A 12,347-nucleotide genomic window follows, 5' to 3' on the forward strand; every position below is an offset into this window, starting at 1 on the left:
TGGGTCAACTTTGAGTCCAAGTTTCAGTAGGACCCACCTTTTAATTAATACGGGATCTAGCATATTCACATTCTACTCCGCGAGATGATTAACGTGATATATTTATTTGTCGAAAACCATTTAAAATTGAATGAAATATTAAGTGATAAAGTAACCCACATAAACTAAGCATTATGGAAGAATTTGATTTTACAAACACTTATCTCACATAGGAAAGTTAGGAAACTTTTGTGTGGTTTATAAGGTGGAAGTTTGGAATTGGGTTTGGGCAATAAGGGGTATCAATAGTTTTTGAAAGGGGAAAGACCTATATCCTATTTAGTTCGATCATAAACCCACACGCGCGCACCGACGCCGTCGTCGTCCGGCCAGCACCAGCACGTGCCCGTGTCCGGTTCGGGTACGGGTGGACCTTTGCACTACATTAACTTTTTGGACAAAATTTATTTAAAATTTTGGGCTAAATTGTAAATAATCAAATTCTTAGGTACGAGTGGACCTTTGCACTATATTAACTTTTTTTTTACAGTCGTCTATTTACCGACCAAACAGTCGAATGTTAGCCGACTGTTAACCGACTTAACAGACGCGACTTTTAGAACAGCATGTCTGTTCGAGGTTTGAGGTTTATCCGAAAGGTGATGACTGTTCGAATGGCCACGAACAAGTCTATAAATAGCCTGCCTCTCTACCAGAAAATTCACACCATTTTCATTGCAAACTTTTTGTGCTTTGAATCTCATTCCCCTCTCTCTCGTTCTGATATTGTCTCGAAATAAAACACACTTCATTGAGTTCGTTGGAACTCCTGCAGATTGTAGTGCTGCTTCCGTAGGAGACGAAAATCCGTTCTATCCTGGGAAATGATTGCTGGACGCCTTTAGCACCATTGAAGGCAACAAATTCGTTTTAAGGAAACATCGTGAAGTCGGTGGGCTCGAATTATATTTTGGATCTTGTTGATCATTTCTTACATTCAGATGATTCTGTCGGATTCGTTTCGAAAGAGTAACGTCAAACTCTAGAAACAACAATCTTAAAACGAATTTGTATTATTATTTTGTTTCTGTTTCTACTCCTTATTACTGTTAATCTTCTGATTGTGTTTCAGAAATGGCAACTTTCTGGTACCACACTCCCGAATACGACCGGGGAAAAACCAGAAAAGTTTAATGGGTCAGATTTCAAGCGTTGGCAACAAAAAATGCTTTTTTATCTGACAACATTAAATCTGGCTAAATTTTCCAAAGAAGACGCGCCTTTATATACCAAGCAAGACAGTGATGCTGAAAAATTGGCTGCGGTTGATGCATGGAAGTATTCTGATTTCTTGTGCAGAGATTATATAGTTAATGGACTGAATAACACATTATATAATGCGTATTGCAATGCTAAGTCCGCAAAAGAACTGTGGGAATCTTTGGACACAAAGTACAAAATCGAAGATGTCGGCACGAAGAAATTCATTGTCAGTCGTTTTTTGGACTATAAAATGGTTGACAACAAGACTATCATATCCCAAGTTCAAGAATTTCAAATAATACTTAGCGACATCCATGCCGAAGGAATGAAACTAAGTGAATCATTTCAAGTCGCTGCACTGATTGAGAAATTACCACCTTCATGGAAGGATTTCAAGAATTACCTAAAGTACAAGCGGAAGGAAATGAAACTTGAAGATATCGTTGTCCGATTGAGAATAGAAGAAGACAATCGCAAAACTGAAAAAAAGAAATGGTGCATCTCATTCGATGGAATCAAAAGTCAACATTGTAAAAGGAGATTTCAAGACTAGCAAAAAGAGGAAACACAATGGGGAAGGACAAATTGGCTCTTCAAAAGCTGCTAAAAAGTTTAAAGGCAACTGTTACAATTGTGGCAAGGCAGGACATCGATCCAAAGATTGTCGAAAGTCAAAGAATGTAAAGGGAAAAACTCACCAGGCCAATGTAACAGAACATGAGAACCTCACTGATAAGGTACAAGACATGAATATTTCTGCGGTCGTCTCTGAATGCAACTTAATTGGAAATACTAAGGAGTGGTGGGTGGATACTGGAGCTACTCGTCACATATGCTCAAACCGCGGGATGTTCTCTACCTACAAAGCGATGGATCATGATGAACATCACTACATGGGAAACTCGTCATCTTCCAAGGTAGAAGGACATGGGAAGATAGTACTGAAAATGACAAGTGGAAAAGAGCTCACTTTGAATGATGTTCTTCATGTGCCCGATATTAGGAAAAACTTGGTATCTGGTTCTCTACTAAGTAAGAACAGGTTTAAGCTAGTATTAGTCTCGGACAAATTTGTACTCTCAAAGAATGAAATATTTGTAGGAAAGGGCTACCTGAATGAGGGGCTCTTTAAGTTGAATGTAATGACTGTTGTACCTCCAATTATGAATAAGAATACGTCTTCTTCTTACTTGCTTGAGTCATTTAACATTTGGCATGAACGATTAGCACATACAAATTATAACACTTTACGTAAACTAATCAAATTAGATTTATTACCAAAGTGTGATTTAAATCCTAATCACAAATGCGATATATGTGTAGAAGCCAAAATGTCACGTCTACCATTTCGTTCTGTTGAAAGAAGTACCGAACCCGTAGATTTAATTCACACTGACATATGTGATTTAAAATTTGTTCAAACTAGGGGAGGTAATAAGTACTTTATTACTTTTATCGATGATTGTACTCGATATTCCTATGTGTATTTGCTCAAAAGCAAAGACGAAGCAATTGAAGTGTTTAAACACTACAAGTTAGAAGTTGAAAATCAACTTAGCAAAAAGATTAAGGCCATAAGAAGTGATAGAGGTGGTGAACATGATTCACCATTTGAGAAATTCTGTTCGGAACATGGAATTATTCATCAAACTACCGCTCCTTATTCTCCACAATCTAATAGTATTGCTGAACGCAAGAATCGAACATTGAAGGAGATGATGAATGGTATGTTAATATGTTCTGGATTACCGCAGAACATGTGGGGGGAAGCCTTGCTTTCTGCCAACTATATTCTTAACAAACTACCATATCGAAAAACGCAAAAGATACCTTATGAAGTATGGAAATGTCATAAACCTAATTATAAATACTTGAAGATATGTGAATGTTTGGCTAAAGTAGTAGTTCCTAAATCTAAAAGGGTTAAGATAGGACCTAAAACCTTTGATTGTGTATTCAATGGTTATGCTTACCATAGTAATGCGTACAGATTTATGGTAGATAAGTCTGAAATACCTGATATGCATGTTAATACGATTATTGAATCAAGGGATGCTACATTTTTCGAAAATACTTTTCCTTATAACATGCAAGGTGAATCAAATTCAAAAAAGAGATCTCGTGAAAACGAAGAGACTATAGATCAAGATCTATAAATGAACAACCTAGACGAAGTAAGAGGGCTAGGACGTCAACCTCCTTTGGGCCTGATTTTCTAACATATTTGTTAGAAAATGAACCTCAAAGTTTTAAAGAGGCTATGTCATCAACCGAAACTTCATATTGGAAAGAAGCTGTTCATAGTGAAATTGAATCCATACTACAAAATTATATTTGGGAATTAGTAGACCTCCCTCCCGGTAATAAGCCTTTGGGATGTAAATGGATTTTCAAAAGGAAAATGAAAGCAGATGGATCAATTGACAAATATAAAGCAAGACTTGTCGCTAAAGGCTACAAGTAAAAAGAAGGTATTGATTATTTCGATACCTATTTTCCTGTGACAAGAATCACTTCCATACGTATGCTTATTGCAATAGTAGCATTGAATGGTTTGGATATACATCAAATGGATGTTAAACGGGCATTTTTGAATGGGGAATTAGATGAAAAAATTTATATGGAGCAACCTGAAGGATTTGTGGCCTTAGGACAAGAAAAGAAAGTCTGTCTACTTGTTAAATCACTATATGGATTAAAGCAAGCTCCTAAGAAATGACATGAAAAATTTGACGTGGTTATGATGTCAAATGATTTCAAAATTAACGAGTGTGACAAATGTGTTTATGTCAATAACACTCCAAATGGATATGTCATGGTATGTTTATATGTAGATGACATGTTGATTATGGGTAACAATGATACCACAGTTCAAACTACAAAAAGGATACTAACAAGTAGATTTGAAATGAAGGATTTAGGTGTGGCCGATGTTATATTAGGAATTAAAATTTCTAGAAGATCTGATGGTCTCATATTGTCTCAATCACACTACATTGAGAAGATTATTAATAAATTCAAGAAATATGATATTATTCCTATGAAAATACCTATGAATGTTAGTATGCATCTTGTTTCCAATACTGGTGATAGTAAGTCTCAATTGGAATACTCTCGTATTATTCGCAGTTTAATGTATGTCATGAATTGCGCTCGACCTGATATTGCCTATTCAATTAGTAGGCTAAGTCGATATACAAGTAATCCAAGCACTGATCATTGGAAGGCTATTGTTAGAGTTTTAGGGTATTTAAAACATACCCAAAATTTTGGATTGTACTATTCGAGATATCCAACAGTACTTGAAGGATACTTTGATGCAAATTGGATATCAAATACTAAAGACTCCAAATTAACAAGTGGATATGTCTTTACACTTGGAGGTGCCACAATATCATGGAAATCTTCAAAACAGACATGTATAGCTAGATCAACAATGGAATCTGAATTCATTGCATTAGACAAAGCCAGAGAAGAAGCCAAATGGCTACGAGACTTTCTAGAAGATATTCCATGTTGGACAAAACCTGTGCCTGCTATATGTATCCATTGCGATAGTCAATCAGCAATTGGTATGGCACAAAATGCAATGTATAACGGTAAATCTCGACATATATGTCGTAGACACAATACTGTTAGACAATTGTTCTCTACAAGCATTATCTCTATAGATTATGTGAAATCAAAAGAGAATATTGCGGATCCGCTAACTAAAAGTTTAACAGAAGAGCAAGTCGAAAGTTTATCGAAGGGGATGGGATTAAAACTAATAAAATAATCAAAAGTTTCCATGGTGGCAACCCAACCTAGTTGGCTGGAGATCCCAAGTTCTAGGTTCAATGGGACAACCGAACTGTGAAAAACTTAGTATGCACTGGGAAGATTTTACTTTTATCCATTCCTATGATGAGCCAGTGTCCAGCTGCCGCAAAATAGGTTAAGATACGCTTTCAATGATTTCTATATATTGATTCGTTCAAGTGGAGTATAGCAGAATACTCTTTATGAAAATCACCTATGTGAGTGAGAAGGGGACGCTTCTAAGAGAATTAGGTGATGATGAATTCTCTAAAAATCACTCATGAACCAGGAGGTGTCCAAATGCCAAAATGGACACAAACATGAGAAACAACTGTGTTCGAAGAAAACTGTGTGACTTTTATTGTTTAGGTTTCCATAAACGGTTGACTGTTCAAAACAACTTGCTATTGATTGGCTAAGGAAATCCGATAGATTTTACTAGGGAAAGTTCAAAGTCATTGACTACTTATTCCGATGCATTTCTTCTTCAATTTTTTTTTTGAAAAACATATCAGATGTTATTGTTTGGAAAAAGGCCAACATATTTCATTCATGTGGAGGATTGTTGGAAAAATGGTTATGAAATGGGTCAACTTTGAGTCCAAATTTCAATAGGACTCACCTTTTAATTAATACGGGACCTAGCATATTCACGTTCTACTCCGCGAGATGATTAACGTGATATATTTATTTGTCGAAAACCATTTAAAATTGAATGAAATATTAAATGTTAAAATAACCCACATAAACTAAGTATTATGGAAGAATTTGATTTTCTAAACACTTAGTCCACATAGGAGAGTTAGGAAACTTTGGTGTGGTTCATAAGGTGGAAGTTTGGAATTGGGTTTGGGCCCCAAGGGGTACCAATAGTTTTTGAAAGGGGGAAGTTTGAAATTGAGTTTTGAGATTTGTCTGAAAGGTGATGACTGTTCGAATGGCCACGAACAAGTCTATAAATAGCATGTCTCTCTACCAAAAAATTCACACCATTTTCATTGCAAACTTTCTATGCTTTGAATCTCATTCCCCTTTCTCTCGTTCTGATATCGTCTCGAAATAAAACACACTTCATTGAGTTCGTTAGAACTCCTGCAGATTGCAGTGCTGCTTTCGTAAGAGACGAAAATTCGTTATATCCTGGGAAACGATTGTTGGATGCCTTCAGCACCATTGAAGGCAGCAAATTCGTTTTAAGAAAACATCGTGAAGTCGGTGGGCTCGAATTAGATTTTGGATCTTGTTGATCATTTCTTACATTCAGATGATTCTGTCGGATTCGTTTCGAAAGAGTAACGTCAAACTCTAAAAACAACAGTACTTACAATTTGTATAATAATGTAAAATATAGTAAATTTAAGGTGGTGAACATGAATCTTGATATTAGGAAAATAAAAATATAAAATAAAGGCTTTAAAATGTGGAGTTAAAATGCAAATGAGTCAACAGTTAGCGACATTATAAGCATAAAATCAACCAACAAATAATATTATAAAGTTTGATGAAAAGGATTAAAATTTTACAAGTTACTGATTTTCATTTTATTATTGTTATTGCTGCTGCTGTTATTGTTGTTATGATGATGGTAATGATAATCTAACGTTAAACCCAATCAATTAAAACAATAGAAAAGAGAACATTTTTTAAATCAATCACACCCCTTCAAATAAAACAAGAATTCTATATTTTTCATTACGGCCCACTTGGTCAGTAGTCACAAACACCCTTCATATTCATGTCTACGTCAATATTATTCACTGTTGATAATAAATATAAAAAAGATTGTCAAATATCATTCTAGATGATTTTTCACATTTTTTAATATTATTTCATTATTAATTTGATTGCAAAAACATACAAATAGGATGTTTTTCTTTGTAATTTTTCAACCCAACAATTAAAATTTAAACATGATAAGTACACATTCAGCATCATACTGTAAAATACAAAAAAGGACAAAAAATCATTAACAAAAATAGAAAACTATAATAATAATAATAATAATAATAATAATAATAATAATAATAATAATAATAATAATAATAATAATAAATTTGTAAATGAAATGTGGCTGTCAGATTGTATAAATTCTTCTATAATTAAATTTCTATTTTTATGAAACACCTAAAATAGATTTGATTATTTCACAATCAGAATTTACTCTAAATAAATCCCAAATGGTTTCACCATTTAGAGCATTATTTTCTTCAAAGCTTCCTTTATATCAACTCGTCTAGCCTTCTTTCTTATGAAACTCAATTTGCATAATTAAATAATTAATTTTAACAAATTTAATTATTTAAAATTATTTCTCAAATATATATCATGGAAACATATGAATTAACAAAGTGACTAGGTGATATACATTATCTAAAAAGCATAATTTTAGATCATTGTATTTAATAGCATGCTGCAATACTTCATCTATAAATTTAAACTATTGAAGATCGAACATATTTGTGTGTGTGTCCATATATATATATATTAAAATGTGAAGAACAACTTGAAGTTGTCAAAGTAAACACTGGTTATCCTTTTTCTTGTAAATTGGACAAAATATGTTTATTAGTGTGACAATACCATTTTAACACACAACTCCAACTCTATTAGTTTTCTCAATTATTTGTAGAATATCTCTAAACTTTTGTTTGAATTTACTAATTAAAAACAAATGTTTCAATTTCTGTATAATAGAAAAAACCTAATGATCGATGTCATAGAGAATAATGTTATAAACTATAACCAAATCATTTACCAAAATATAAATATATAATCAAATTAACCTAATTAATTAAAATGCTTGTGTACCAACCAAGTAAACAAATCGATAAATTAACCAAGCTGGCCTATATTTTTATCAAAATAATTAGTGAAAAACCCGACCTTCAAAGGCACATAATTCACCGCAGCAACATACTATGTTTTCATGAAAAAAAAATAATAATAATAATAAATAAAACCAAAACCAAAACCAGAAGAAGAAGAATAAGAATAAGAATTTTTTAGCTTCTTGTTGTATTCCGACAATGGGGGGTGCGATTTCCAATCCGGTGGATCGGTTAAAAGAAATCCTGGCTGAGAAGAAAGCTCTAAGTGATATGAAACGTACATCAGGAGATGAGTTCCCGGGTTCTAACTATACTCCGAATGATCGAAAAAACTGGATGTCAGGCCTCGACCCCGAAAAGGTTGTTGTTAACCAGATTGTGTGGCCTGGTACACATGATTCGGCGACAAACGAGATTGGAATTCCGCTTGTTACTCGTCCTTTGGCGCAATGTCAATCCTTGTCAATCTACCAACAACTGGTACTCGGAGCCCGCCTCTTTGATATCCGTGTCCAGAAAGATCGTCTAGTATGTCATGGTATTCTGACAACGTACAATGTTGATGTCGTGATTGAGGATGTCAAGAGGTTTTTGTCAGAGACAGAATCCGAGGTTATAATCCTTGAAATCCGTACTGAATTTGGACAGGACGATCCTCCCAATTTCGATAAATATTTAGAGGATCAAATAGGGGAGTTTCTTATTCATCAGGATGACCAAGTTTTTGATAAAACAATTGCTGAATTATTACCTAAGAGAATTATATGTGTGTGGAAGCCAAGAAAATCATCCCAGCCAAAGGCAGGAGGGCTGTTATGGAGTTCCAGGTACTTGAAAGATAACTGGATTGATACAGAATTGCCATTGACAAAATTCAAAAGCAATATGAAGCATTTGAGTGGGCAAAAACCAGTGAATTCAAGAAAATACTTTTACAGGGTGGAAAATACTGTTACACCACAAGCGGATAGTCCGATTATGTGTGTTAAACCGGTTACGGATAGGATCCGACCATATGCTAGGCTGTTTTTATCCCAATGCTTTTCGAGGGCCTTTCAGGATCAGTTGCAGATTTTTTCCACTGATTTCATCGAAGAAGATTTTGTTGATGCTTGTGTTGGACTTACGAATGCGAGGATTGCAGGAAAGGCTTGAATCCTGTACAAGAATCCCCTCGAGTGTGGATTTGGTTGTCTTCTTTACCAATGTTGTTTGTAAAAATTGTTGTTGCTGTTGTTATTGTTGTTGTTTATGGCATGTTTGGCAACATATATACGACTAGACAGTATTAAGGTAAGTAAAATAGTCGTATTTAGTAGTACCTACCAGACATGCACTTGTGAATTTTATAGCGATCCAACATGTCGGTAAAAGGGAAGAAGGTTTTCCGGTCTTCATTTTAGGTTGTTCTTGTGTATAATGTGTGCAGATAGGAGTTAAAAATTTGAACAATTTGTGTGGACATTAAAACCTGTTGGGTTTTCCCTCAACTTTGAGGGACTTGCCCATTTAGTAACCCACTAAAACCCAAACCAATTAAACCCATTTGATGGCCCCAAAAACAATACAAAAACTGATCCATACATACATACAGCAGAGAAAAACAGGATTCATTATTCTAAAAACAGGCAGCCCCAGTTTTCTTGAAAAACAGAGAGTTACGAGAAAGAGAGACTTCAGCATTTCAGCTTCCTCTTGCCAAAGGATGGAGGCTCGTTTGTGGTCCAACTTAGCTGAAATTTCATTATGTTATTCTTGGTAAAGATAGCTACATTTTGACCAGAGCTGATCGTCCAGATTCCTCTCCATTTCTTTGGGCTTTACACACTAGTTTAGTGAGATTTTCTCCTTATTTTGTGTGTATCTATTTTAGTATGATGTTGTTGTTGGTATCCCAGAATATATATGTGTTCTTGATGTATTGGTAGCCTCTAGAGTTTGTTTTGGAGAAGGTTAACTGTGTATCCCATTATTTTATAGTGGAAGGCTTTTACTGGACTAGGTTCCGGGGTTTTTCCTTCACGCCGAAGGATTTCCCTAGTGAACAAATCTTTGTGTTCTTATCGTTCAATTTCTGTCAGTGTGTGTGAGTTAATATTTGGAGCCGAGGTTATTATTTTACTGCCATTTTTATTCTGCATAATGGGGATTGTGAAATTGTTTTCGTTGCTTGGTTTATCATTATTGGTTCAATCCCCAACAAAGTGGTATCAGAGAGAGGTTAAGTCTCTGATTATTGTGAGAATTAAAATGGAGGATTCGGTTAGTGGCATGGTTAAAGTCTCATCTTCCAATTATTCTATTTGGAAGACTAGGATGGAGGATATTTTGTATTGCAAAGATTTGTTCGATCCCATTGAATTGAATGGCAAGCAACCAGATTCTAAGACTGATAAGGATTGGAAGAAGTTGAATAGAAAGGTTGTTGGACAAATTAGGCAGTGGGTTGATTGGAGTGTCTTCCATCATATAGCCAAAGAAGTAGATGCATACAGTCTTTGACAAAAATTAGAAGGTCTTTATGAAAGAAATACCGCACAGAACAAGGCCTTTGTGATCATAAGGCTTGTGAATTTAAAGTACAAGGATGGTAATAGTGTTGCAGAGCACTTGAGTAACTTTCAAGAGTTGTTGAATGAGTTGACTACCATGAAGCTTACACTAGATGGTGAGGCGCAGACTTTACTTATGTTGAGTTCATTACCAGATAGTTGGGAAACTTTAGTTGTCTCTCTGAGTAATTCAGCTCCAAATGGTGTGATCACTGTCAACATGGTGAAAGACAGTTTTTTTAATGAAGAAGCCAGAAGAAAGGAGCAAGGTGCTTCTTCTAACTCTGAATCACTTTTTACAGAAAGAAGGGAGAGAAACCAAAGTAGAAAACCTTATGGTGATGACAGTCATGACAAGTCTAGAAGAAGATCAAAGTCAAGAAAAGGGATAAAATGTTATCACTGTGGCAATCTGGGGCATCTTAACAAGGAGTGCAGGAAATGGAAAAGAAAACAGTTAAAATTGAAAGGTGAAGAACGGAAAGAACAAAAGGAGACCATAGCAGTTGCATCTGATGCAGAGATATTTGTTGCTTGTGATGATGCATTTGCTAGCCTTTCATACCAGGATTCTACGTGGATAGTTGATACAGGAGCTTCTATTCATATTACTCCACGTAGGGATTTCTTTTCATCCTATACTAGTGGTGATTTTGGTTGGATCAGGATGGGAAATGAAGCTAAAGCAAGAATTGTTGGTATGGGGGATGTTCAATTGGAAACTAGCATTGGTAGCAAGTTATTTATCAGGGATGTCAAACATGTTTCTGATACGTGCTGCAACTTGATTTCTGTTGGAAAGCTTGATGAAGAAGGCTATCACAATCACCTTGGAGATGGTTGTTGGAAACTTACAAAGGGTTTTCTTATTTTAGCCAGAGGGAAGAAGACTAATGGTCTCTACAAAACAAAAGCAAAACTAATTCATGGAAATGTGAATATTGCTGAAAATGAAGCCTCTACTAAGTTATGGCATAAGCGGCTTGGCCACATGAGTGAAAAGGGATTTAAAATCCTGTCCAGAAAGAAGCACCTACATAACGTGAAAGGTACATCACTAATCCCTTGTACTCATTGCTTAGTTGGTAAGCAAACTAAAGTTGCATTTCATAGATTCCTTGCATCTAGAAAGACTCACATTCTTGATTTAGTTCATTTTGATGTTTGCATGATGCAAAGTAAATCTCTAGGCGGTGCATTGTATTATGTTACATTTATTGATGATCACTCTAGAAAAGTGTTTGCATATTCTTTGAAGTCTAAAGATCAGGTGCTGGGAGTATTTAAAGACTTTCATTTGAAAGTTGAAAGAGAAACTGGAAGGCAGTTAAAATGTGTCAGAGCAGATAATGGTGGTGAATACAGAGGGCCATTTGAAGAGTACTGCAGAAGGTATGGCATCTGGCTTGAGAAAAATGTTTCAAAGATCCCACAACAAAATAGGGTGGCAGAAAGAATAAACAGGACTATTTGTGAGAAAATCAGAAGTATGCTCTCTCATGCAAAATTGCCTAACCACTTCTGGGCTGAGGCAATGAGGATAGCAGTTGACTTGATTAATCTTTCTCCATCAGTTCCTTTGAATGGTGAAGTTCCACAGAGCTTTTGGACAGAGAAGGATTTATCTCTTGATCACTTATGAGTTTTTGGCTGTCAGGTATCTGTTCATATTCCTAAAGATGAAAGGTCCAAATTGGATAGCAAAGCAAAACAGTGTATCTTCTTGGGTTATGCACATGAAGAATTTGGGTACAGATTGTGGGATCCAGTGAACAAAAAGATTATCAGGAGCAGAGATGTTGTGTTCTTTGAAAATGAAACCATTGAAGATTTGGATCGGACTAAGAAGCCAAATACAGTCAATGAAGAACAAACCAATTCAGTTCCACATGTACCACTACTAGATCTTGTGGTACATGATGAT

General features: G+C 35.3%; 1 protein-coding gene across 1 annotated transcript; it reads left to right on the plus strand.

Annotated features, from left to right (window-relative positions):
* The first annotated feature begins 8,036 nt into the window (after positions 1–8,036).
* Positions 8,037–9,323, plus strand: LOC111374876. Its single transcript, XM_022997635.1, has one exon. It carries the CDS (start codon positions 8,070–8,072, stop codon positions 9,024–9,026), a length of 957 nt encoding a protein of 318 aa, XP_022853403.1. The 5' UTR covers positions 8,037–8,069; the 3' UTR covers positions 9,027–9,323.
* Positions 9,324–12,347: the final 3,024 nt, after the last annotated feature.

The sequence above is a fragment of the Olea europaea genome, unplaced genomic scaffold, assembly GCF_002742605.1.
Source record: "Olea europaea var. sylvestris unplaced genomic scaffold, O_europaea_v1 scaffold1302, whole genome shotgun sequence".
In the NCBI taxonomy this organism is placed as follows: Eukaryota; Viridiplantae; Streptophyta; class Magnoliopsida; order Lamiales; family Oleaceae; genus Olea; species Olea europaea.